The sequence below is a fragment of the Phyllobates terribilis genome, unplaced genomic scaffold, assembly GCF_046119375.1.
Source record: "Phyllobates terribilis strain yellow unplaced genomic scaffold, ASM4611937v1 Scaffold_3__8_contigs__length_932513732, whole genome shotgun sequence".
NCBI lineage: Eukaryota > Metazoa > Chordata > Amphibia > Anura > Dendrobatidae > Phyllobates > Phyllobates terribilis.
In genome coordinates this window covers 901638260-901661787 of record NW_027362763.1, presented here as the reverse complement: position 1 = coordinate 901661787, position 23528 = coordinate 901638260, and the positions used below count along the sequence as shown (strand labels likewise).

The 23528-nt window shown below is 41.5% G+C and overlaps 1 protein-coding gene across 2 annotated transcripts in view; it reads right to left on the bottom strand.

Moving 5' to 3' along the window:
- Positions 1-259: 259 nt before the first annotated feature.
- LOC141257777 (mu-type opioid receptor) overlaps positions 260-23528 on the bottom strand; it is a 173448-nt gene continuing 150179 nt past the window's right edge. For both annotated transcript variants that reach the window (XM_073672743.1, XM_073672744.1), the window contains exons 2-3: positions 13129-13481; positions 260-2510 (exon numbers count right to left, since the gene is read on the bottom strand). In XM_073672743.1, the coding sequence (XP_073528844.1) occupies positions 1984-2510; positions 13129-13481 (880 nt within the window). In that variant the 3' untranslated portion in view covers positions 260-1983. The remainder of the gene's footprint in view (positions 2511-13128; positions 13482-23528) is intronic.

Genomic DNA, 23528 nt, shown 5'->3' with positions numbered 1-23528 from the left:
GACTAAACCAGTGTGTAGGGGTGATTAACATGGGAGCAGAAATGGTAAAGTAAAGTAGCAGAGTAGTGGCCATAGAGGTGTAGTAAAATCAATTAAATCATGGAAAGAGTAAGCGCTAAACTATATAAAGAGGTCAGTTTTTGCATAAGTTTTTTTTCTTATACATTATCCATAATAGCAAAAATATTTAGCCAAGACAATCTCACATACATGTATTGTAGTCATAATTTTTTGCAGTATGTTAAAAAATTAACTCAAACAAAGCAGATCGACTTTATTTATATGATGGATGCTGACCAAGTTCACAGTACACAGTAGTTGACAGTTTATACATTACACATACAGCATTACATTAAGATCATAACTGAATTGTGGTTTTCTAGAAAAACTGTAATACCCCACCTCTGATTAGCTTTATCAGTGATATCACAATCAACAATAATAAAAAGGTAAACTTTCAATTGTTAAAAATAGCTTGATATATTTCTGTATATGTAATAGGTTTATAATTTCTACAAATTGTATCAATAAACTTAGTTACTTTATAGTTTTATGTAGGGATCATTCATTGACTATAGATCATATTATATGTATTATATGATTAAATTTACAGTAGAATCAAGAAAATACTTTATCATATTTACAAAGAATAGTCATAAGGCAGCACACATATCATGGTTCGTGATTCTCTCATTTTGTGCAATCAACAATGTTATATAAAAGAAACCAACAACATAATCAAATGTCAGTTACTCATTTAAGATTGTAATATATTCATGTACAATAATATTTAATTTACATGGCTATTTCAACATGTAGATATTAGCCACACTACCAAGGCAAGCACAATAGGCAAATGGAAATAAAATGTGATTAAACAACATTTACTATTTCTTCAACAATGGCTGAAATTCCAAAACGCTTATAAAAGGTCAACAAGCTAAATGTTTTCCTATTGCTATATGTGAATATTAAATTAATATTTTTGTTTACAATAAACTTACAAATATTTTTCTATCAAATAACATTTTACCTTCTGTTTTTGAGGAAATACCACCTATGCTTTGCATGCACCTATATTGTCCATGACCAGCATTTCCACCCACAAATAATGGGAGTAGGCATGCAAATTGCACCTGCTCGTTTAATATGCTATAAAAACTGTTACATTATTTTATTGTGCACAAGTAATTACTTGAAGGCTAAAATATACTTTGAAGGATATAAAGAAGAAATATTTGTTTTCAAATTGTCCACATCTGGGCAAAATGTTCCATGAAATCCAGTATATTAACTTGTTTGCCCTTAAGAAAATGTTACCAAGAAAAGCATTATATTGCATTATGGCTTTTAAGTTGTTTGTAAATTATTGTCTGATCTCTGTCAAATATTGTAGTATGTTATAATATTACATGATCAATTGGCCTCTTTCATGACTGGCTTTTTCTATCACTGGCATCTTCATTTTATTGACGTACATTACCAAACAAGAGACAAGATTACCCTGAAAATAACATTTGACTATTGTTGGCACAGACAGATTATTTACAGCTCATTAATTATGCTTCTTTTTGCCTTTAAGTGATTATGAAAACCACTCATTAGGCAAAGTACATGTATCTTCATGTGCATTTTTGTAAAATTATTCATAACCTCTACCAAATTATATAATTCTCATTTTAATTGTAAAATGTATTCTGTATTAAAGTCCTTTTTATTTTACATTTGTACACCAATAATAGTTAAGTACAGCGCAACATATATGCACTCATGTTGCTGCATCTCAGAGGGTACCATCTTTGGGCAGTGACAATCTCCTGCTTAAAGTGCTTGGACAGATTTGTGCCAAACAAACATGTAAGATGTTTATTTAACTCTAAAGCCATCGGTGAATTAAAGCCCTGTAGTTATTTGTGTAACTTCTGAAGTCATGTCATCTCTTGCAGGAACTCCTGAATCCAGGCATGACATTTCCACGGCTAGTCATACCTGATGGTTAGTCCTATCCACTGTGTTGGCAGTGGACACATGGTCACGAGTGTTGTGACGCATGCGGGTAGAGTTCTGCTGCTCAATGGTTGAAGATGTAGGAATACAAAACTCTCTGAAGCATCTCTTAAAGTTCTCATCTAGAAAAGCATAAAGGACTGGATTAAGGCAGCTGTTTGTGTAACCTAGAGCAATGCATACATGCCAGGTTACTGTCTGAAAAAGAGAAGGAGGGACATTGATCAAGGCTTTAATAATCACGTAGATGTGAATTGGAGTCCAACATACAATGAATACAGCAACAACAACAAGGACCATCCTGGTTATTCTTCTAAGATTTCTGTCCTTTTCTTTGGACCCAGAAAGCATTCGAACACTCTTAAGTCGTAAGATCATCATTCCGTAGCACACTGTTATAATAAGGACGGGCATTATAAATGCGAATATGAAGACACATATTTTCAGGAGGTTGTCCCAGTACCATGAGGGATGTGGAAATATAAGACCACAATCAGTTGATCCTTAAAAACATAAAGAAAAAATGTTAGTATATATATATTTTTTGCACTGAGGGTATTATTTTGACTATGCATAGACTAAAGAAAGCGGCACTCACCATTTCCTAAAAGTAAAGTCCTTTATTCCAGTTCACGGGACATGGACATGGTGTGCAGGGGGTGTATGGGGAAGGAGAGGACAATGGCTTTTTCGTGTTTCCACAATGCTTCTATGGGTCCGTTTCACCTTGACCCCTAGAAACGTGATGGAAATGAAAAACAGCCTTTGTCCTCTCCTCCTCCATATACACCCTGCACACCATATGCATGTCCCGTGAATTGAAATAAAGGACTTTACTTTTATGAAACAGTGAGTGCTGCTTTCTTTTGCCTATGCATAAACTTTACGCTGCTATATGTAGAGGAGCACCTCAGGTTGTTTTGTATTTTTTCTGACCAAGCTCACAGCAGAGTGACAAATGAACAGTGAAAGTTTGACTATTGTCGAAAAGCTTTACCTTGTTGCATAGTGGTACTGTTTTTGAACCTGTCACTTTGAGCATGCTAATCTCCAAAATGAGAGTAGCATGCAATAGAGTAAAAGGAGGGCATGGGAAAAAAATCTAATATCTCATATTTTTTATCATTTAATTCTCTGCTTATTCTGGGCTTAGTGCAGTGGACACACTCACTCACTGATAGCCTGCCCTCTGTGAATATATAATATAGGGATAAAGGGTGACATGCATACCAGGATAAGGATGAGGAGTGCCATACATACCCGGATTGAGGATGAGGGGGGCCATACATACCAGCATAGGGATGAGGGGCCATGAATACCAGGATTGGGGATGAGAGGGGCGATACATACAAGGATTGGGGATGAGGGAGCAGTACATACCAGGATAGGGATGAGGGGCCATGCATACCAAGATACAGATGAGGGGCCATACATACCAGGATTGGGGATGAGGGGTACCATGCATACCAGGATTGGGGATGAAGGGGGCCATACATACCAGGATTGGGGATGAGGGGTACCATGCATACCAGGATTGGGGATGATGGGGGTACCATGCATACCAAGATAGGGATGAGGGGTGCAAGGCATACCAGGATTGGGGATGAGGGGTGCCATGCATACCAGGATAGGGATGAGGGGTGCCATGCATACCAGGATAGGGATGAGGGGTACCATGCATACGAGGATAGGGATGAGGGGCAATACATACCAGGATTAGGAATGAGGGTACCATGCAAACCAGGATTGGGGACGAGGGGCTACCATGCATACCAGGATAGGGATGAGGGGGTACCATGCATACCAAGATAGGGATGAGGGGTGCCATGCATACCTGGATTGGGGATTAGGGGTCCTATGCATACCAGGATGGGGGATGAGGGGTGCCATGCATACCAGGATAGGGATGAGGGGTGCCATACATACGAGGATAGGGATGAGGGAGGCCTTGCATACCAGGATAAGGATGATGGGGGCCTTGAATATAAGGATGATGGGGGCCTTACATATAAGGATGAGGAGTGCCTTGCATACCAGGATGCGGATCAGGGGCGCCATGCATCCTGCGATGGAGGGGTCCCATGCATACTGGGATGGAGGGGTGCCATATACCAGGATGGGGGATATTAACAGAATTGTGGGACATCTATAATATAACTATGGATGTGTCCTTCTGTCCGAAGCCTCTATAGACTGCACATGCACGGCGCACCTAGACAGAAGAACGCATCCAGCCGTTACAGGTGAGAGAAGTATATGGCGCCAGAGATTGCGGTTTGCATTCAGTGTCTACGCAAACCGCGATCTCAGGCGCTAAAAGTACAAACCTGACCCGAAGAAATGTTGCCGTGGCACCTCTGTTTTGGCCGGAGACCGGGGAAAGAGTGCTGCGTCAGAATCGGCACATGTACATAGCGAGCTATCCAATGCCATTTTAGTGAAGACACATTGGCGCCGGACAGCGCAGTATGGGCACACGCGTACTCTGGCGCCACACTCCTGCTCGGCCTCCGGATGGGGGCTGCACATAACAGGATGGAGGCAGCACATAACAGGATGGGGGCACAGGATGGGGCTGCACATAACAGGATGGGGGCGCAGGATGGACTCTGCACATAGCAGGATGGGGGCAGCATATAACAGAATGGGGGAGTAGGATGGGGGCTGCACATAGCAGGATAGGGCTGCACATAACAGGATGGGGGCTTCACATAGCAGGATGGGGGCTGCACATAACAGGATGGGGGCACAGGATGGGGCTGCACATAGCAGGATGGGTGCTGCACATAACAGGACGGGGGCACAGGATGGGGGCTGCACATAGCAGGATTGGGGTTTCACATAGCAGGATCGGGGCTGCACATAACAGGATGGGGCTGCATATAACAGGATGGGGGCTGCACATAACAGCATGGGGGCGGCACGTAACATGATGAGGAAGGCACGTAACAGGATGGGGCGGCATGTAACAGGATGGGGGCAGCGCGTAACAGGATGGGGGCAGTGCGTAACAGGACGGGGGCAGCACGTAACAGGATGGGGTCAGCACATAACAGGATGGGGGCAGCACGTAACAGGATGGGGGCAGTACATAACAGGATAGGGGAGTATATACCTATAAAAATGCTCGTTACCCGGGCATAGAACGGGTTCAATAGCTAGCCTTCATTTAATGATAGCTGTCAATCAGTGAGTAGAACCACCCAGAGGATTATCAATCTGATTACATTCCTCTGCTTTAATACATGAAGCATGCAGGCAAGGCTACATGGTTAAGGTAATAGTTTCATATGCAAAATTATATTGCATTTAATGTATTAAACTGATTTTTTTCTTCACACAGATCAATACAATACAGTTTTGAGCTCATCTGCCTTTGCAAGTCTTAATACCAGATTTTAGGAATATGCTTACTAATATAAACAGCTAACTATATGTAGTACAGATTACTGAATAAATATCCATCAGTTTAATTTTCATTTCATAAATCAATAGCACACATGAAAATAAGTAACTTTGTAAAATATCTTATTATCTGCTTCTTTTTTATCCTGGATTGAAGATTTAGTCTCAATTTATGGGAAAAATATGTAAAATTCGTATTCAGTGAAGAAAGATTTTCTTATTGTTGAGAGGGTAGATGATAATTGGTGCTTTTAAATTGTATGGAGATAGGAGGGGTGAAGGAGGGAGGAGTTAGAGGCAAAAACAAACATTGTACTGCAAGATATCCAGAAATTAGAGTTAGAGGTCTTCATAAAGCTTTATAAGCACCAAATGTCATCCCCTATGTCAGTAATGAGAAAATCTGTGTTCACTGATAGAGCAAACACGTTCGAAAAACATTCAGTTTTTTCAAATTCGACACGAACATTGCACATTTGGATTCGTGATCGGACACCTGATCGTTTTTACTGAAAATTGGCCCAATTAGGCAAAAGTGCGGTAAATGATCGTGTTTCCACTTCTGAATTTTATATGACTTTGTCTAGGATAGTGGTCCTGTATGATTAGTGAGGGGAGACGTGTTTTATGAGGGTGGGGAGAGGTCAGAGTAGTGGCGGACTGTTAATCTTTATTTTTATTCTTAACTTAATGTGTGGAGATTCCAGCAAGCCAATTAGGGTGCAGGAACCATCCACAAAATCCAGGCACAAGGGCTTCTGTCATTGGCTGCTGAAGTCACATGTCCCTCTCCATATAAAGAGTGGACATTTTGTTTTAGTGCCGTTTAGTCAGTGTAAAAACTCATAGAGGCTGATCCTGCTGCTCCTACTGGATACTGAGAGATTGAGATAGTTAGCTAGGCGGTTGCTTGAAAGTCAGATTCGTTTAGATACATAGGATCCAGTGTGGCTGGGAAATTGACCTTCCAGTAGATAAATCATTTTTGATATTAGTGTGGTCCAGAAAGAGACAGCAGGCCACATTTCAGTATAGAACTCTGTTGTGCTGATATTGTGCTCCATGCAGGAGTACATAAAGCAGGTCACATCTGAGCTTGTAATTGTTTTTCACTGAGATTCTGCTGTATCCAGGCCTCGTCCACATTAAAAAATTCTAACTTCATCTGTTACTTTCACAGTACATACAGCAAACCACATCTCAGCTTGTAAGCATTTTTGCTGAGATTCAGCTGTATCCAGGGCTCATCCACAGTAAAAAAAATAATTTCTTCTGTCACTACCATGATAAACACAGCAGGCCACATCTCAGCTTGTAATTATTTTGCACAGATTCTGCTGGATCCAAGGCTCATCCACAGTAAAAAAAATTGTAATTTTTTCTGTTACTACCATGATACACACAGCAGGCCACATCTCAGCTTGTATTTTTTGTGCAGAGATTCAGCTCTATCCAGGACTCATCCACAGTAAAAAATATAATTTCTTCTTTTACTACCATGATACATACAGCAGGCCACATCTCAGCTTGTAATTTTTTTGCACAGAGATTCTGCTGTATACAGGCCTCATCCACATTAAAAAAAAATCTAATTTCTTCTGTTACTACCATGGTACATACAGCAGGCCACATCTCAGCTTGTAATTTATTTTTGCTGAGATTTAGCTGTATCCAGAGCTCATACACAGTAAAAAAAAAATAATTCTTCTGTTACTACCATGATTCATACAGCAGGCCACATCTCAGCTTGTATTTTTTTTGCGCAGAGATTCTGCTGTATCCAGGGCTCATTCACAGTAAAAAATCTAATTTCTTATGTTACTACCGTGATACATACAGCAGGCCACATTTCAGCTTTTAATTTTTTTCACAGAGATTCTGCTGTATCCAGGGCTCATTCACAGTAAAAAATCTAATTTCTTCTGTTACTACCATGGTACATACAGCAGACCACATCTCAGCTTGTAATTTTTTTTTGCGCAAAGATTTTGCTGTAACCAGCGCTCATTCACAGTAAAAAATATAATTTCTTCTGTTACTACCGTGATACATATAGCAGGCCACTTCTCAGTTTGTAATTTTTTTGCGCAGAGATTTTGCTGTAACCAGGGCTCATTCACAGTAAAAAATATAATTTCTTCTGTTACTACCGTGATACATACAGCAAGCCACATGTCATCTTGTAATTTTCTTGCGCAGAGATTCTGCTGTATCCAGGGCTCTACAGTATAAAATCTAATTTTCAGTTGCTAATAGCATGCTCCAGCAACACTATCTGAGCAAATAAATACCGATTGTAATTTACTGACAGGTGACTAACAGGTTTGGGCATAGGTTTGTTAAACAGCTGGTTAAAAGAGGGGAAGGGTACATCCAACCTGAGAGGGAAAAAGCAAGGTCGTGGTGGAAGGGGGAATAAGCTTAGTGTTCAAGGTGTACGTGGGGTAGGTGGTAATGTTAATGAAACTCTACTGAACCAACATCGTCACATCCTATCCAAAGAAAACTGATAATTAATAAGGATATGGGTCTAAAATTTTGTGGGATGCCCAGCTATGGTGCTATATAAGTGAGTAAAATAAATAAATAAAAATAAATAGTACCTGTGCATTTTAGGTTTTTTTAACAGATTTTATCATTTTGAAAAAAATAGTAATGTGGTCAATATGGTCAGTCAGGCATTGCTGATTTTCATCTTCCAACATACACAGCAGACTTTCCATTATAGATAAATTCCACAATGCAGATAAAGATAGAGCTTTAATTTTGTGGTCACTGAGCTAATTATTACACTATTTTGATACAATGAAATCATTTAGCTAAGCTGCTTTAAGGTTCCCATTTTTTGGTCTCCCCACTTACCAAATAACTGCAATAAAGATACAAACGTTGCATGTACTTCAAAATGATATAAAAAAATATGACATCTGAAGAAACTTGTAAAAAAAAGCCCTAGCAGAAATCCATTTATGGAAGAATAAAGTTACAAGTTTTCAAAAAAAGGGTTACAAACCCAAATGTTTTTACAAAGCTATGAATTTTATTAAATATGAAAATATAAAAAAATATTAGTTTGGGATCGCCTAATATTACTCACCTGAAGAATCATATTGTCAGATAATTTTTATCACACAATCAACATCGTAAATGCAAAACCCCCAAAACTTTGCATTTAAAATTAATGGTGTCATTCAAAACTACAACTGGTCCAGCAAAGAAAAGCTTTTATGTGGCTAAATTGACACAAAAATAAAAAACTTATGGCTTTTCAAACGGAGAAAAACAAACAAACATAAAAATGGTTCTCGCAAGAAAAAAAAAAAGACAATATAAGAAACCTATTCTGTGATTGGCTCCTATATACAGCAAAGACAGCTTTTCTTTAAAGCAGATATTTCCCCAAATTTTTCTTGTTGAACTGGACACACAATGTAATAGTGGCTGCAAAGCAGAATAAAACATTTTTTGTTTTTTTTAATGTCACCTCTCCGGTGCGGAGATATTAGCGATCAATTTATTGGGCTCTTAATCAGATAACTTTTCTTTAAGTTCAGGTGGGTGTTATCAAACATTTTTAAATTGGGTTGTGTACTTCATCAGCCTGTATGATGCTGACCAATCAAAAGCAGGCAGCAATGCTCAAGGAAAGAAGAACACACCCCCTCCACCATAGTTTAGAGTAGATTTCACAGTGCTTGAGAAATAATGATAACTACTCTAATCTCCTAATCCAACCTCCTACATGAGTCAGTGTGGGTGGAGGTGCTGGACAGCTGAGCTTAGCTGTTTCACATTACAAAGATATCTAGCATCTCTTTTCCTCTCCTAGCATTGTCAGTTCTGCTGTTCTCTCCCTCCCTCACATTGTCTAGAGATAAGAGCTGAAAGTATCAGTATGACACTTATGTTTGTTGTGCTCAACTTGTAATCACTCTGCAGTGAGATCAGAGCTGGCTGTCATTACATCTCATACAGAGATAGTCCAGAACAGACTTTTTCTGTGTGAGATGCAATGACAGCCCTAATCTCACTGCTGAGCGATTGCAATTTGCATGACCACAGCAAGCATACTGTGAAGGAAATAATTATTTGATCCCTTGCTGTTTTTGTAAGTTTGCCCACTGACAAGACATGAACAGTCTATAATTTTAAGGTTAAGTTAATTTTAACATTGAGAGATAGAATATCCCAAAAAATCAAGAAAGTCACATTGTATAAATTAGATACATTTATCTGCATTTTGCAATGAGAAATAAGCATTTGATCCCTCTGGCAAGCAACACTTAAAACTTGGTGGCAAAACCCTTGTTGGCAAGCTCAGCAGTCAGACGTTTTTTGTAGTTGATGATGAGGGTTGCGCACATTTCAGGAGGAATTTTGGTCCACTCCTCTTTGCAGATCATCTCTAAATCATTAAGATTTTGAGGCTGTCGCTTGGCAACTCAGAGCTTAAACTCCCTCCATAAGTTTTCTATGGTATTAAGGTCTGGAGACTGGCTAGGCCACTCCATGACCTTAATGTGCTTCTTTTTGAGCCACACCTTTGTTGACTTGGCTGTACGTTTTGGGTCATTGTCTTGCTGGAAGACCCAGCCAGGGCCCATTTTTAATGTCCTGGCGGAGGGAAGGAGGTTGTTACTCAGGATTTTATGGTACATAGCTCCATCCAGTCTTCCATTGATGCGTGAAGTAGTCCTGTGCCCTTAGCAGAGAAAACATAATGTTTCCACCTCCACGCTTGACAGTGGGGACGGTGTTCTTTGGGTCATAGGCAGCATTTCTCTTCCTCCAAACACAGCGAGTTGACTTAATGCCAAAGAGCTCAATTTTTGTCTCATCTAACTACAGCACCTTCTCCCAATAACTCACAGAATCATCCAGGTGTTCATTGGCAAACTTCAGATGGGCCTGCACATGTGCCTTATTGAGCAGGGGGACCTTGTGGGCACTACAGTATTTTAAACCTTTAAGGTGTAATGTGTCACCAATGGTTTTCTTGGTGACTGTGGTCCCAGCTGCCTTGAGATCATTAACAAGTTCCCCCATGTAGTTTTAGGCTGATCTCTCACTTTCCTCATGATCAAGGATACCCCACGAGGTGAGATTTTACATGGTGCCCCAGATCGATGTCGATTGACAGTCATTATGTATTTATTCCATTTTCTTACTATTGAACCAACAGTTGTCTCCTCACCCAGCATCTTACTTATGGTTTTGTTGCCCATTCCAGCTTTGTGCAGGTCTATGATCTTCTCCCTGACATCCTTATAAAGATCTTTGGTCTTACCCATGTTGTAGAGGTTAGAGTCTGACTGATTAATTGAGTCTGTGGACAGGAGTCTTTTATTCAGGTGACTATGTAAGACAACTGTCTTTAATGCAGGTAACGAGTTGATTAGGGGTGTCTAACTGGTCTGTAGGAGCCATAACTCATAATAGTTTGTAGGAGATCAAATACTTATTTCTCACTGCAAAATGCAAATAAATTCATCTCATTTATACAATGTGATTTTCTTGATTTTTTTTTGGATATTCTATCTCTCAATGTTATAATTAACCTACCCTTAAAATTATAGATTGTTTATGTCTTTGTCAGTGGGCAAACTTACAAAAACAGCAAGGGATCAAATAATTATTTCCTTCACTGTAAATGTGATTACCCACAGACTCAGTAAACAGGAGAGCTGATAGAAGGGTTTTTACTGTGATACAGCTAAACTCAGCTGTGCTGCCTGTCCTTTCAGATTCACACATGCTGGAGGTTAGACCAGGAGATCAGATCTATATTATTACACCTTACACACTGAGAAACCTGCTATAAGCTATGATGGGGTCATATTCTTCATTCTTTTGAGCGTTGCCACCTGCTTATAATTATTTAATATTGTTGAACACTGACAACACCCCCTTGGTCTTAAAAAAAAGTTTACTCATTAGATGCAAATACTTTGCTAAAATCTCTGCAATGGAAAGGCGAAATAAAAAAAAAAATATTCTGTTCTGCAGCCACTATTACATCGTGTGTCCAGTTCAACAAGAAAAAAATGGTGAAAGATTCTCTTTAAGACACTTTCATAGATCTCTCTAAATGTGATTGGTTAAACTATAAAGAGAATATTGCACCTTCACTTACCTAACTGCTCTAACTGCATTGACTTCTTTGTTTGATAAACTAACAAGAAAACATATGCTATAACTACTGTATGTGAATATATTTTAGAAACAAGTTATGATTTAAAATACTTGATCCACATCTAGAGGATTAATCAGTTGGGTAGCTTATCCTGGAAAATTCAATTAATTTTCTGCTATAGCAAAAACTGTACTGACAAAGTGACAAATAATACAAGGAGTTGTCATTGCATTAACCCATATGTGTGCTATGGTTTCTTCTTTGTATGCATTTTGTATTAATCTCTGAATTTGTACACTTAAAGGGAAATTATTATCATAACATAAATGACCTACTGTTTAAATATTTTTTTTTGTGTTAGGCTGTGTGCCCACTATGCAATTTTTAAGCGTTTCCGCAGCAGCAATTCCATGCCATGTTCCCCAATGATAATCCGCATGTGCTGTGCACATGCGGTAGAAATTTCCTCTGCGGGTTATTATTGCGGAAAAATCCACAGCACTACCAATTGTTTTGCATAATCGCGGCGTTTTCGCCGCCATTGACTTGCATTGAATCGCATAATATCCGCATCACTACATGTGCACATGCGGATATTAAGTGATTCAATGTGCGGATGGTACCCGGGTTTGGAGAAGAGGAGACTCTCCTCCGGACCCGGGTACCATAGTACCTGTAAAAAAAAAAAAGAATTAAAATAAAAAATATACATTATACTTACCTTCTGATGGCCCTCGGTCTCCATAGCGATCCATCCTGGCTTCCCGGCAGCTCGCGATGGTCTAAAAGGACCTGCCATGACGTCATTAAGTCATGTGACCGGTCAAGCGACCGCTGACGTCGGCGGTCGCGTGACCCGTCACATGACTAAATGACGTCATGGCAGGTCCTTTTACACAACCGCGAAACACCGGGAAGACCGGACGCATCGGATAATGAGACCGGGGGCCATCAGAAGGTAAGTATAATATTTTTTTATTTTTTTTTTACCATTCTTTACGGTCACACTATACTGTATAAATCCATGCCGGTTGCATGGATTTATATAGTGTGACCAAGTTGTCAAGCACTTTCCAAGTGATGCTAAAATCACTTGGAAAGCGTATAACAACCCGCACGCGAAATCGCATGATCAAAACGCTTCAATTACGATTGTCCCTGGCAGAAAAAAAGGAAGTAAAATACACATGCGTTTTTTCTGCCGTGGAGATGCAGAAACGCTCAGGAAAAATCCGGAGCATTTCTGCATCGTGGGCACTTAGCCTAACATATATTTTTGGGCAGTATTTTTTTCCATACGACAATCTGTATTAAAAACAATATTTAGAAATTTTCCAATTGTCACATAGGTCACAGGGGCGTTTTAGACTCCAACTTCCTGTTATCTCTGGAAACTGAGAATTTTGGTGAGAATCCATTTAAGGTTAGCAAGGCAATTATTTATGACTTCAAGCAAACATGTATAAGAAGAAAGAATTTACAGGAAATTAGTTTTCTGCTGCAGATTAAGTTGACAATTTATCTAAATCTATGGGAATTCTTTCCTTACATTTTTTCAAAAAAATATTCCTTTTTTCACATACCTCTGTCAGTTTTTGTAGTTGCCATGAACATTACAGGTAATCCAATTGCTGAAGAAAGGATCCAGTTGCAAACATTAACAATTTTGGCATTTCGTGGCGTCCTGAAGTCAAGAGCTTTTACTGGATGACAAACAGCTATATACCGATCAACACTCATTGTAGTCAGAGTGAAAATACTTGTGAACATATTATAGTAGTCTATTGATATTACAATTTTACATACAATATTACCAAAAGGCCATGTTCCCATAAGGTAGTTTACACTTTGAAAGGGCAAAGTACTAGTTGCAAGGGCATCTGCTAGCGCAAGATTAAAAATGTAGATATTGGTGGCTGTCTTCATTTTGGTGTACCTAGAATATAAAAAAGTGAACTGTTAGCTTTCAATACATTTAGTTTTTCTTATCATAGCCTAGAAAAACCTACTTTACCAGTTTACTGCTGTTATTTCACAAGTACATACTATAAATAATATTTTGCTTTTAAAATCCTTCAGATTATAGTATATTTGTGTATTCAAGATATGAAAAAGTTATAAAAAAATCAAAATTTTGATGCGTTTTTGCACTTTTGAATTGCTTTCAACCAAGACAAATGCATTCACCAGGAAATGTCATTTTAACATTTTACAACCTTATGTGGTGTGTGACACATCATCAGACACATCCTGTTTCATTTATGATGGAGGGACTGTGAAAGTCACAAAGCCTATTATTATAGGGCCATCAGGTTGCCCTTACTATTCTTAAAGGACCAGCAGTCGGCCTTTGCTATTTTTGGAGAGCCATGAGCCGGCTATGCTTTGTTGTTCCCATTATTAACGAGTGGGTCTCCTATACTGTTATTGCATATGCAGTGATTGCAAGGGCTGCCAAAAATTTGGACGCAGCCCAATACCCTAATAAGAGACATAGAGGAGGGTCTCAGTAAAAAAAATGTTCCCATTATAAAGGAGCAGGTGGAAATGCCCATGCTGTGACTGCAAGGGCTGCTAAAATTTGGGAAAAAGCCCACTAAGAATTTAAAGACACATAGAGCAGCGCCACAGTAACAACATGTTCCCATTAGAAAGGAGAGGGTCTGCTATTCAGTTATAGGGTATGCAGTGAGCCGAACGGCTGCCAAAATGTAGGTAAAACCCTACTAACAATTTAAAGACAAATTGAGCTGGGCCACAGTAGCAACATGTTCCCATTAGAAAGGAGAGGGTCTGCTATTCAGTTATAGGTTATGCAGTGAGTCCAACGGCTGCCAATATTTTGGAAAAAACACACTAACAACTTAAAGACACATAGAGGTGGGCCTCAGTAACGGCATATTCCCATTAGTAAGGAGAGGGTCTACTATACTGTTTGCCGATGGAGTGACTGCAATGGCTGTCAAAAATTTGAAGGCACTCCAATGCCCCTTGCAAGAGACGTAGAGGTCAGAGGGCCTCCTGAAAACAATGTTCCCATTATAAGGAAGTGGGTCTCCCATTCTGTTTGCCTATGCAGTGAAGCAACGGCTGCCAAAAATTTAGAGGAACTCTAATGCCCCTTGCAAGGGACGCAGATATGTTGATATGGTACATATGGTGGTGATATGGTGGTGGAGAATGAGGATGCAAAGAAGGAGGAGGACAAGAGCAAAGAGACAAAATCAAGAAGCGTATACCCATTTCTGGGTGTGAAGACAGAGGTGCATGGGAGTAGAATTAGACCTCCCAAAAGAAAGACACTGTATCTGAGTATATGTAATGCTGCTATCATTCGGTGGTGTAGTAACACGGGTACTTTAGATGCAGCGACATAGAAACACAGAGCAGCCAATACAGGGTTAATAAACAGGGGAAGTTTATAATAACAGGGTCAATCTCCACGCAGGGAGTAACAGGAGAAAATATGGGGAAAAACAAGGGAAGTAGCACGACCCACTGGCCAGATCCAAGGAGGAGAAGTATCTTGCCTTCCCTAAGGCCGACAGGGACTCTTCCATTCGGGGTAGTGGGCAAGAGTCCCTTACTATACAGGCATTCAGTCGTCTATAGTCCACACAGAACCGCAGGGTCCCATCTTTCTTCCGGACCAGGACAATCGGGGCTGCCCACGGACTCTGACTCTCCCGTATCACACCATTCTGTAACATATGGGCTAGCATATCATTAACCTCTTTATATATCTGGGGAGGTATCTGCCGGTATCTCTCCCGCACTGGGGCAGCGCTCCCCATGGGAATCTCATGGGTAATGGCTTTGGTGCAACCAAAATCATCCTCATGGTGAGAAAAGACTTCCTGGTACCACTCCAGCACCTCTTCAACCTCCTGCACCTGTCGATGTGTAAGTCCTGTCAATTAAGCGCGGATTCGTTCTAGGATTTTTCGTCCCCTCTTCGCACTAGCCCGGTGGGATTCCGGCGGCATGGTGACCGCCAGAGTCCAGGGGTCTCCTCGTACAGCGGACAGCTGTACCACATCAGGTCGCACCAACTTCTCTGGCATTCCCAGAATCTTGGCTATTTCCGCCCTGGGAGGGAGTGTGAGATCATCTTCGTCCAGATTAACACACTGTACTATAACAATGCCACCCCGAACGGTGGCCAGTGTCCGAGCCACCAAGAGTCCGGGGGGTACTTTGTCCATCGATGTTGGTTCTATCTGAACTTCGACCCCCTCAAGAGGTGTGCAGGCCCCTGCGGATAATGTGTGTACAATTTGTCTGGGAGGTAAGGTCATAACCGTAGCTGCTGGCACTATTATTTTCCCCAGGATCTTCCCTATACTCGACGTCTCTTGAGCCTGGGCAGCTCGGATTAGCTGTTAAAAGACCCTCCTTTGGGGGGTTCGCGGGTCCCACTGGTCTAGAGGAATCTCCTTCGGCTAACTAATCAGGATTTGCCCGATCTCTTTCAGCACATTCATTCCAAGGGTCACCGGGGGTCTATTTCCGGTTCCCCCTGCAACCAGGACGACTCCTTTTTTTCCCAAATCTTTTCCTCACACTTGGATCTTCATCCACACCACCCCTGCGACTGGGAGGGGTAATTGATTAGCTGCCGTGAGTCTAATTACTGGTCCCCATTCAGGCCACGCTATCTCTTTAAATCGCTGTTGGAAGTAGGCTTCTGTCATCGTAGTCAGCTGGGATCCCGTGTCAATCAGGCAGTGAACAGCCCTACCGCTTATTTCGGCCCAGACAGTGGGCTGGTGGAAACCAGGTCCTTGGGACTTCCTATTTTTCTTTCCCCTTCCTCAGGCTCCGGGCTGTGTCCCCCAAACACAGAGCCCGCTAGTTTAATGGCTGCCGTAACAGGGGCCGCCCTCGGCTAGCACAGCCCCTGGCATAATGTCCTGTGCCTCCACACTTCCAGCAGGTTGTGTCTCTGTCTGTGTAGGGCTGCCTCACTCCCCTACGGAACTCTCCTGCAGGGGGGTCCTGAATTCAATTCTTTCCATAACTGGAGAAATCGATCTGGGTATTTCTGGTTCAGGGCAGGGGTCTTCTTGAGACTGGACCATTCATCCTGCATCTCCTGTATCTCCTTTCGCATCTCTGGAGCCAATTCCAGTTCAGCTGCAGGCGGGGTGGGTACCTCGTTACTCCGGACCATCCCTGCCAGTGCCGTCACCCCCATCTCCTGCTCTCTCACACGTGCCTCCTCCCCCACTTCTAGAAAAGTCATACATGGGTTGGCGCGCAGGCGCTCCCGCAAGGCCTGCTTCAGCTGCACATCCCTGAGGCCTGCCACAAACTGATCCCTTAAGATCACGTCAGGGGGGCCCATTCCCAAATTCCCCAAGTCGTCTTTTCTAGTGATATAGGCATGCACCCTCTGTAAGGCATTAACATACTGCGTCACAGTCTCCCCCTCCTGCTGCACTTGGTGAAACAGCCATATCCTCAGCTCTCCTACATTGGTGGGATCCCCATGCATCTCCTCCAGTATCCGCACCACTTTTTCTACAGTATCCCGGTCATGAGGAGGGCGGTACATCACGGAGTGCCGGGCCTCGCTGTCCAGGGCCAGTAAGGCTATTTTGGCTTGCATAGCTGGGGTCATCGGATGCATATGTAACATACTCCTAACTCTCTCAATCCAGTCCCACAGCATCATATTGTCCCAAGTGAACTTTGGGAGACTGCTGAGCATGGCCCCCAGTGGCAAGCTAGATTTAGGGGCTCCCAGGATGGACTGCTCTGCAGTGTCTGTGTCTAACGACTGCATCCTGCCGACTAAACCAAATGTAACATGGGTACCTTAGATGCAGCGACACAGAAGCACAGAGCAGCCAATACAGGGTTAATAAACAGGGGAAGTTTATAATAATAGGGTCAATCTCCACGCAGGGAGTATCAGGGTAAAATATGTGGAAAAACAAGGGAAGTAGCAGGTAAAAGTCTTTAACTGACAGTTCACAGTTTAACTAGATATAGCAGAGTCGAACCGGTTGTAAACGACAGTGTTTACACTTAGCTAACTCTTTTCTTCCACAAGGCAGTTGCCAGCTGAGGCCGGTGTTGGTTTCCTCATCAGGCTTCCCCGTCCAAACAATGCTCCATCTTCTGGCGGCAGCGGGTGGTCTCCGGTTTTACTTCACGTGTCCGGCTCCACCGACCCTGCGTCTCTTCTCTAGTCGGCTTGACTCTTCCGGTCCACTGCACTCGGCTCTTGCTCCCAGTCCTGGAGCCGGAGCCTGGACCCTCTCACACTGCTCTGCTGAGCAGGACCCAGCTTCGCTTTCCCGCGCAAACGTCCTCATCTCTTCCTCTCTCTACTCACATCACCAGTCTCTCGGTCACCTGGATACCCAATAATTAAAAGGCACAGAGGAATCACGGAGGACGTCGGTAAGGTCAGCAAGATACTCACTCAGCATTTTCCGCAACTTTTCCCTCCTTGGGAGAGTACCCTGCGCATCAGGGCTTGTGCGATGGGAGGGTCTGAGAAAACTGGCCCAGAACGTTGACAGTGTTCCCCTACCTCTGCTGAATTGCATTTGTGTCTCTCTTGTCTGTACTCCTTGGTTGTTCAACGAACTATCCCCCCTTGCCGCCAGCGTTTTCAGACGAGAATTTTTTTAATAATTCCGCAACAACTGAACAGACTTTGTGCAGGTAGTACCATCTATAGCACAGAAAACTAGCTCCTGTTCCTCCTCCTCCTTTTCCTCATTGTCATCCAATCCACGTTGGGATGAGATGAGGCTGGCAGTGTGGAATCACCCTGTATGGTTCCTTGCTCCATCTCATCGTGCTCCACCTGAAATGCATCTTTTTTAATTGTGAGCAGAGAGAGTGTCAGAAGACAGAGAAGGGGGATGGTGATGCTAAATATGGCGTCATTCCCGCTCACCTTCTTGGTGGAGCTATCAAAGTTTTGGAGGATGGTACATACGAGTTGTTTGACATCCATGTCCACTACTGAGGTTTTATGTGTGGTGTCTGACCTGAATACTGACAGACTTGTTGATGCTGGTAGTCAACAACTGCCCTTTTCTGCTCACAAATCCTTCCCATCATCTGCAATGTAGAGTTCCAGTGCGTGGGGACATTGCAGATCAGTTGGTGAGCTGGAAGCTGCAAATGCTGCTGAAGCATGGCAAGGTCGGCGGAAGCTGTAGCTGACTTTCTAAAATAGGCACACAGGTAGCGTACATTGACAAGCTGGTCTGGGTATGTTTTGAGAAACCGCTGAACCACGAGGTTAAGTACATGGGCCCGGCATGATACGTGTGTGAGTTCGCCTCGCCCCAGAGCCACAACCAGGTTCTGGCCATTGTTACACAAAACCATGCCTGGCTGAAGGGTCAGCAGTGTCAGCCACAGATCTGCCTGCTATTTCAGAGCTGTCAACAACTCTTCAGCATTGTGCGGTTTGTCACCTAAGCATATTAGCTTCAGCACAGCCTGTTGCCGCTTGGCCGAGGCAGTGCTGCAGTGCTTCCAGCTTGTGACTGATGTGGTCATATCAGAGATGGAGGCTGAAGAGGTGGAGGAGGTGCAGGAGCTGTAGAATGTGGGGCAACCATGATTGACCCAGGGCCCACAATCCTCGGCGTCAGGAGTACATGTTCCGTCCCAAGGTCCGACTGGGTCCCGGCTAACACTGTTTTAACCTAGTGTGCTGTCAGCCTGATGTATCGCCCGTACCCACAAGCACTTGTCCACGTGTCTGGGTGGCCTTTCCCAGTAACTGCATTGTTGAGGGCACGTCTAATGTTGTGGGACCCGTGCTGGTGTAATGCAGGAATGGCACACCAGGAGAAATAGTGGCGGCTGGGGACCGAGTACCGAGGGACGGCCTCTGCCATCAGGTTGCGGAAAGCTTCCATCTCCACTCTAAAAGGCAACATTTTGAGTGCAAGCATTGGCTAATGTGTTAATTTAGTAGTGTGGCCTGTTGGGCATTGGCTGCATATTTGCGCTTGCGTTTCAAGGACTGGGGTAGGGACAACTGAACGATGCGCTGGAACAAGGAAGTGCTTGCTGATGTTGTTAGTTGAGAGTGTGCAATGACAGGTGCAGAGTAGGAGGCATCTTGGCATGCGCCATGGACAGGGGATTGGCGTGCACGCACAACAGCGGAACAAGCAGTGGTGTCACCCACAGACACTGTTGCTGAAATCTGGGATTTGACCCACTTAGACGGGTGCTTTATTGCCATGTGCCTGATCATGCTGGTGGTGGTCAGGCAGCTAGTTTTGCTAACCCTGCTGATGCTGGCCTGGCAGGTGGTCCAAATTGCCTTTTTGGGGTTATCTGCAAAGGTCTATGGGGTATTGTCAATAGGAAGATAAGTGACACCAGACCCAACAATGCAGACGAGCTGAAGGCTGCTATCAAAGCAACCTGGGCTTCCATAACACCTCAGCAGTGCCACAGGCTTATCGCCTCCATGCCATGACGCATTGATGTAGTAATTGATGCAAAAGGAGTGCATTTAATGAACATACATTTTAGTAGGCCAACATTTCGGATTTTAAAAAAATGTTTCAAGCTGTTGTTATAAAGTATTCTAATTTACTGAGGTAATGAGCTTTGTGTTTTCATTGGCTGTAAGCCATAATCATCAACATTAACAGAAATAAAAACTTGAAATAGATCATTCTGTTTTTAATGACTCTATATAATATATGAGTTTCACTTTTTGTATTGAAGAGCTGAAATAAATCAACTTTTTGATGATATTCTAATTTAGTGAGATGGTCCTGTATTTCAACCTTGGTCCCCCAATGAAGACATGAATACAGAAAATCTTTTTAGGAAATTGATATGTAATATCTTTAATAAGCATGTTTAATCCCACTGTATTACTACTCTGTGGTGGAGAAGGGATGACACCCAAATGAGTTCAACACTGTAGGACATTGGTGTGATTATACTATGGAATACTGAGAATAAGGTCTGGAGGTTCAATAAGTCTGTGAGTGACAAAAATACATTTATTGTGGACTGATTAAAAATGACAATATTGAGTTTCAACCGTCCTCAGTAGTCTACATGAGGCTTATGCCAACAGATAGAGTATTAAATATTTTCTGCATGGGCAGAAATCGATGACTAGATGTCAAAAAATTATTATTAAAGCTGCTCCCTGCTAGACTGGCCACCCAGTAGGTATAATCCTGGAATTCTTCATGTGCAAATCCGAAAAGCACAAGCTGCGTTCACGATCACTAGGGCAATTCCCATGAGATGGCTCAGGCCGAAGGCCCCTGGAATTAGATACAAACCTTGACAGGCTCAAGACACTAGTCAGGTGGGAATCCTATTTTAAATTGCAGTGCCTCCTAATTTGGAACCAACCAAAACACCTATGAAAAATTCTGAAGAGACCAGTTGTCATCACCCTCCACCCAGCATCCAGGCTCTAAAAGAGGTCGTTCTTGAAGAATGAAAAAACAGAGATGTTGCCACATGTTGAGAAGACTTGTTGCTGTCCTTAAAAATCACAGAGGTCATGGAAAATACTATATATAGTAGTTTTTGAGGTGGGATATATTCATCAACTAATTTAAGTGAAACTGAAGATTTTCTAATAAAAATTATATTATTAACCTTACTTTAATGTTTAGGGTTAAATACTGTTCTATGAGTGAGATATTGATTAAAGTCTGACTTTTGAAAGGGAATTATCTTCTTTTATCCTTTGTATACTATTTATTGTTTTCCTAAAATTTGCGTCACAAGTTTGATTGCTCACAACTGAGAATGCATTAACTGTTCAATAAAGCAAGATTGCTATCGGGAATTCAATCCATTAATTCACCCTAAACTGGATCTTCCTATTTAGCAATTATTCTCTATTAGTTTGAATACAAAAATCAATCATGTGGTATCATTTGCATGGCACTGAGTGCTGTATTACTTACAATTATTTTAGTAATTGCAAATCCATTCTTTCTCAATCCAAAACTAATCAACAAATACAATTAGCAGTATACAGACGTAGTAGAGTTGAGTTTGTCAATGTGATTAGGCTGCACTTACCATTTAGTGTCACTTAGCCTGATATAATGATGTGTTTGTAGTATTTCATGGAACTGTGGGCAAATATTTGCTTAACATAGACAAGAAACAATGAAATAAAAAAAAAATTGCTATGACTTCATCCCTATTTAACATACATTACGTTTCCAGTTTTCCCGGAAGTAACAATATTAATAAATTTTGGGAGGACATGACACTTCTCAACTTAAAAGCACTCAACTTAAAAGAATCTCTCAAAGAATCTTAAATCAAGTAAAATATATATTGAGTACTGGGCCCTGTGAAGTATACACAAGTAGGATTCATCAAGAATAGTACTGAAATTAAGTACATAGGTACCAATCAACAGGAAGCAGCACTCTAAAGATAGTTTCATATAAATGTATTGTAATCCAAGATGCAAAGTTTCATTTACATTTTAGCATGAAAATAAAGACAAAAAAACTGCACCTTGAGTTATAATACATTTTTGAAACTACCTTTTTTTGTGCTCTTGGATTATTGTTTGGGGTAAATGTCTTACCAGGAGACAGATACCGTACCACAAAGCATTGGAATTTTAAGTGCTGTTCACTTTGCACTTTCGATATAGTATTGAAGCAAAGCCTGCTGAAGTTACTAAAGTATGCACTAAATTCATTAAGAATTGCACACCTCTTAATGAATAGGGTATATTTTTAGCAACAAAATCAGAAATTGGCTCCAGCTGTGAAATGAAATCTAAGGCCCACGTTTAGAGATGAGTGGATCATTTCAACTATGAATTCACTGGCTTCACAGAATTATCTAGAAAAAAATTGATTGAAATCACAATTCTGAAAAGCCTCTATTTGCCTGGAAAATACATCTATTGCACTCTGAGGTCTCCTATGTGTGTATTGAACCTATTTTAAGCTTTATACTGCAAACACAGCCTTATTAATGTCCAAGTGACATGAACCTATCATGCTATGGAAAAATAAATGGTAACCAGTGGTAATCAGGAGCCTATTTAATTTCATACTGTAGTTTTATAAATAGGTATGGTAATTGGTGTAAATAATAGGGTATTTAACCACACATAGCAGTATCAGACTTGTTAAGCTTCTTAAATTGTAGTAACGATTCAAAAATTATCCTTTTTGGGTTAGATCCCTGCCTTGCTGGTGTTTATACACAGGTGCACATTATAGAAGCAGTGGCTTTTTCACATAGGAAAAGCAAAAATTATCTGTGCTTGTGGAGTATCAAGAGTTTTGTTGTTTGCTTATTTATTTGCGGAGATAATATGGTGCACTATTTTGAATGTGAAGAATTAATGGCTACGAGTGAAATCTATCTATTCTTTGGATATGCAACAGGTATGCTATTCACAAAATGATTAAATTATTAGAAAGGCTTTTTATCAAACTGTCCAAAAATTATCATTTCTTTTAGAGAGCAGGATCAGATTAGCTGTTTTCAAAGTGAAGAAGTAATGTATTGTTACCAAGCCTTTCCATATACTAGCCCTATTTTGGAAGCAGATTCATCTTTCTTTACCATAAAGAGAGTACATTTCCCAGCATCAGTACTGTCTGGCACTATTAGACACAGTTGGCAGCCAGGAGACGTATGGCTGTGCAGTGGTAGTGGCAGATGCCATGTGGTAGAGAGTTAGATCGGGGCAGGTAGATGTGTTGCAGAATAGGTCAAGCAATGGCAGCCCTGGCAGCAGTAGTGTGGTCCAAAACTATAAAACAGTGGGCAGTTAGGAGACTACCTGGCTGTGCACTGGCAGCGGCAGAAGCAGCATGGTTAAAAATTAAGATGTGGTCAGCTAAGGATTGTGTGGCAGTGTAGAACTAGCAATGTCAGACCTAACAGCATCATCAATACAGTACAGATGACATAATGTACAGGGAGTAAATGGACATCCATGGTTTGATTTCTTTGCTGAGTGTGGTTTGGA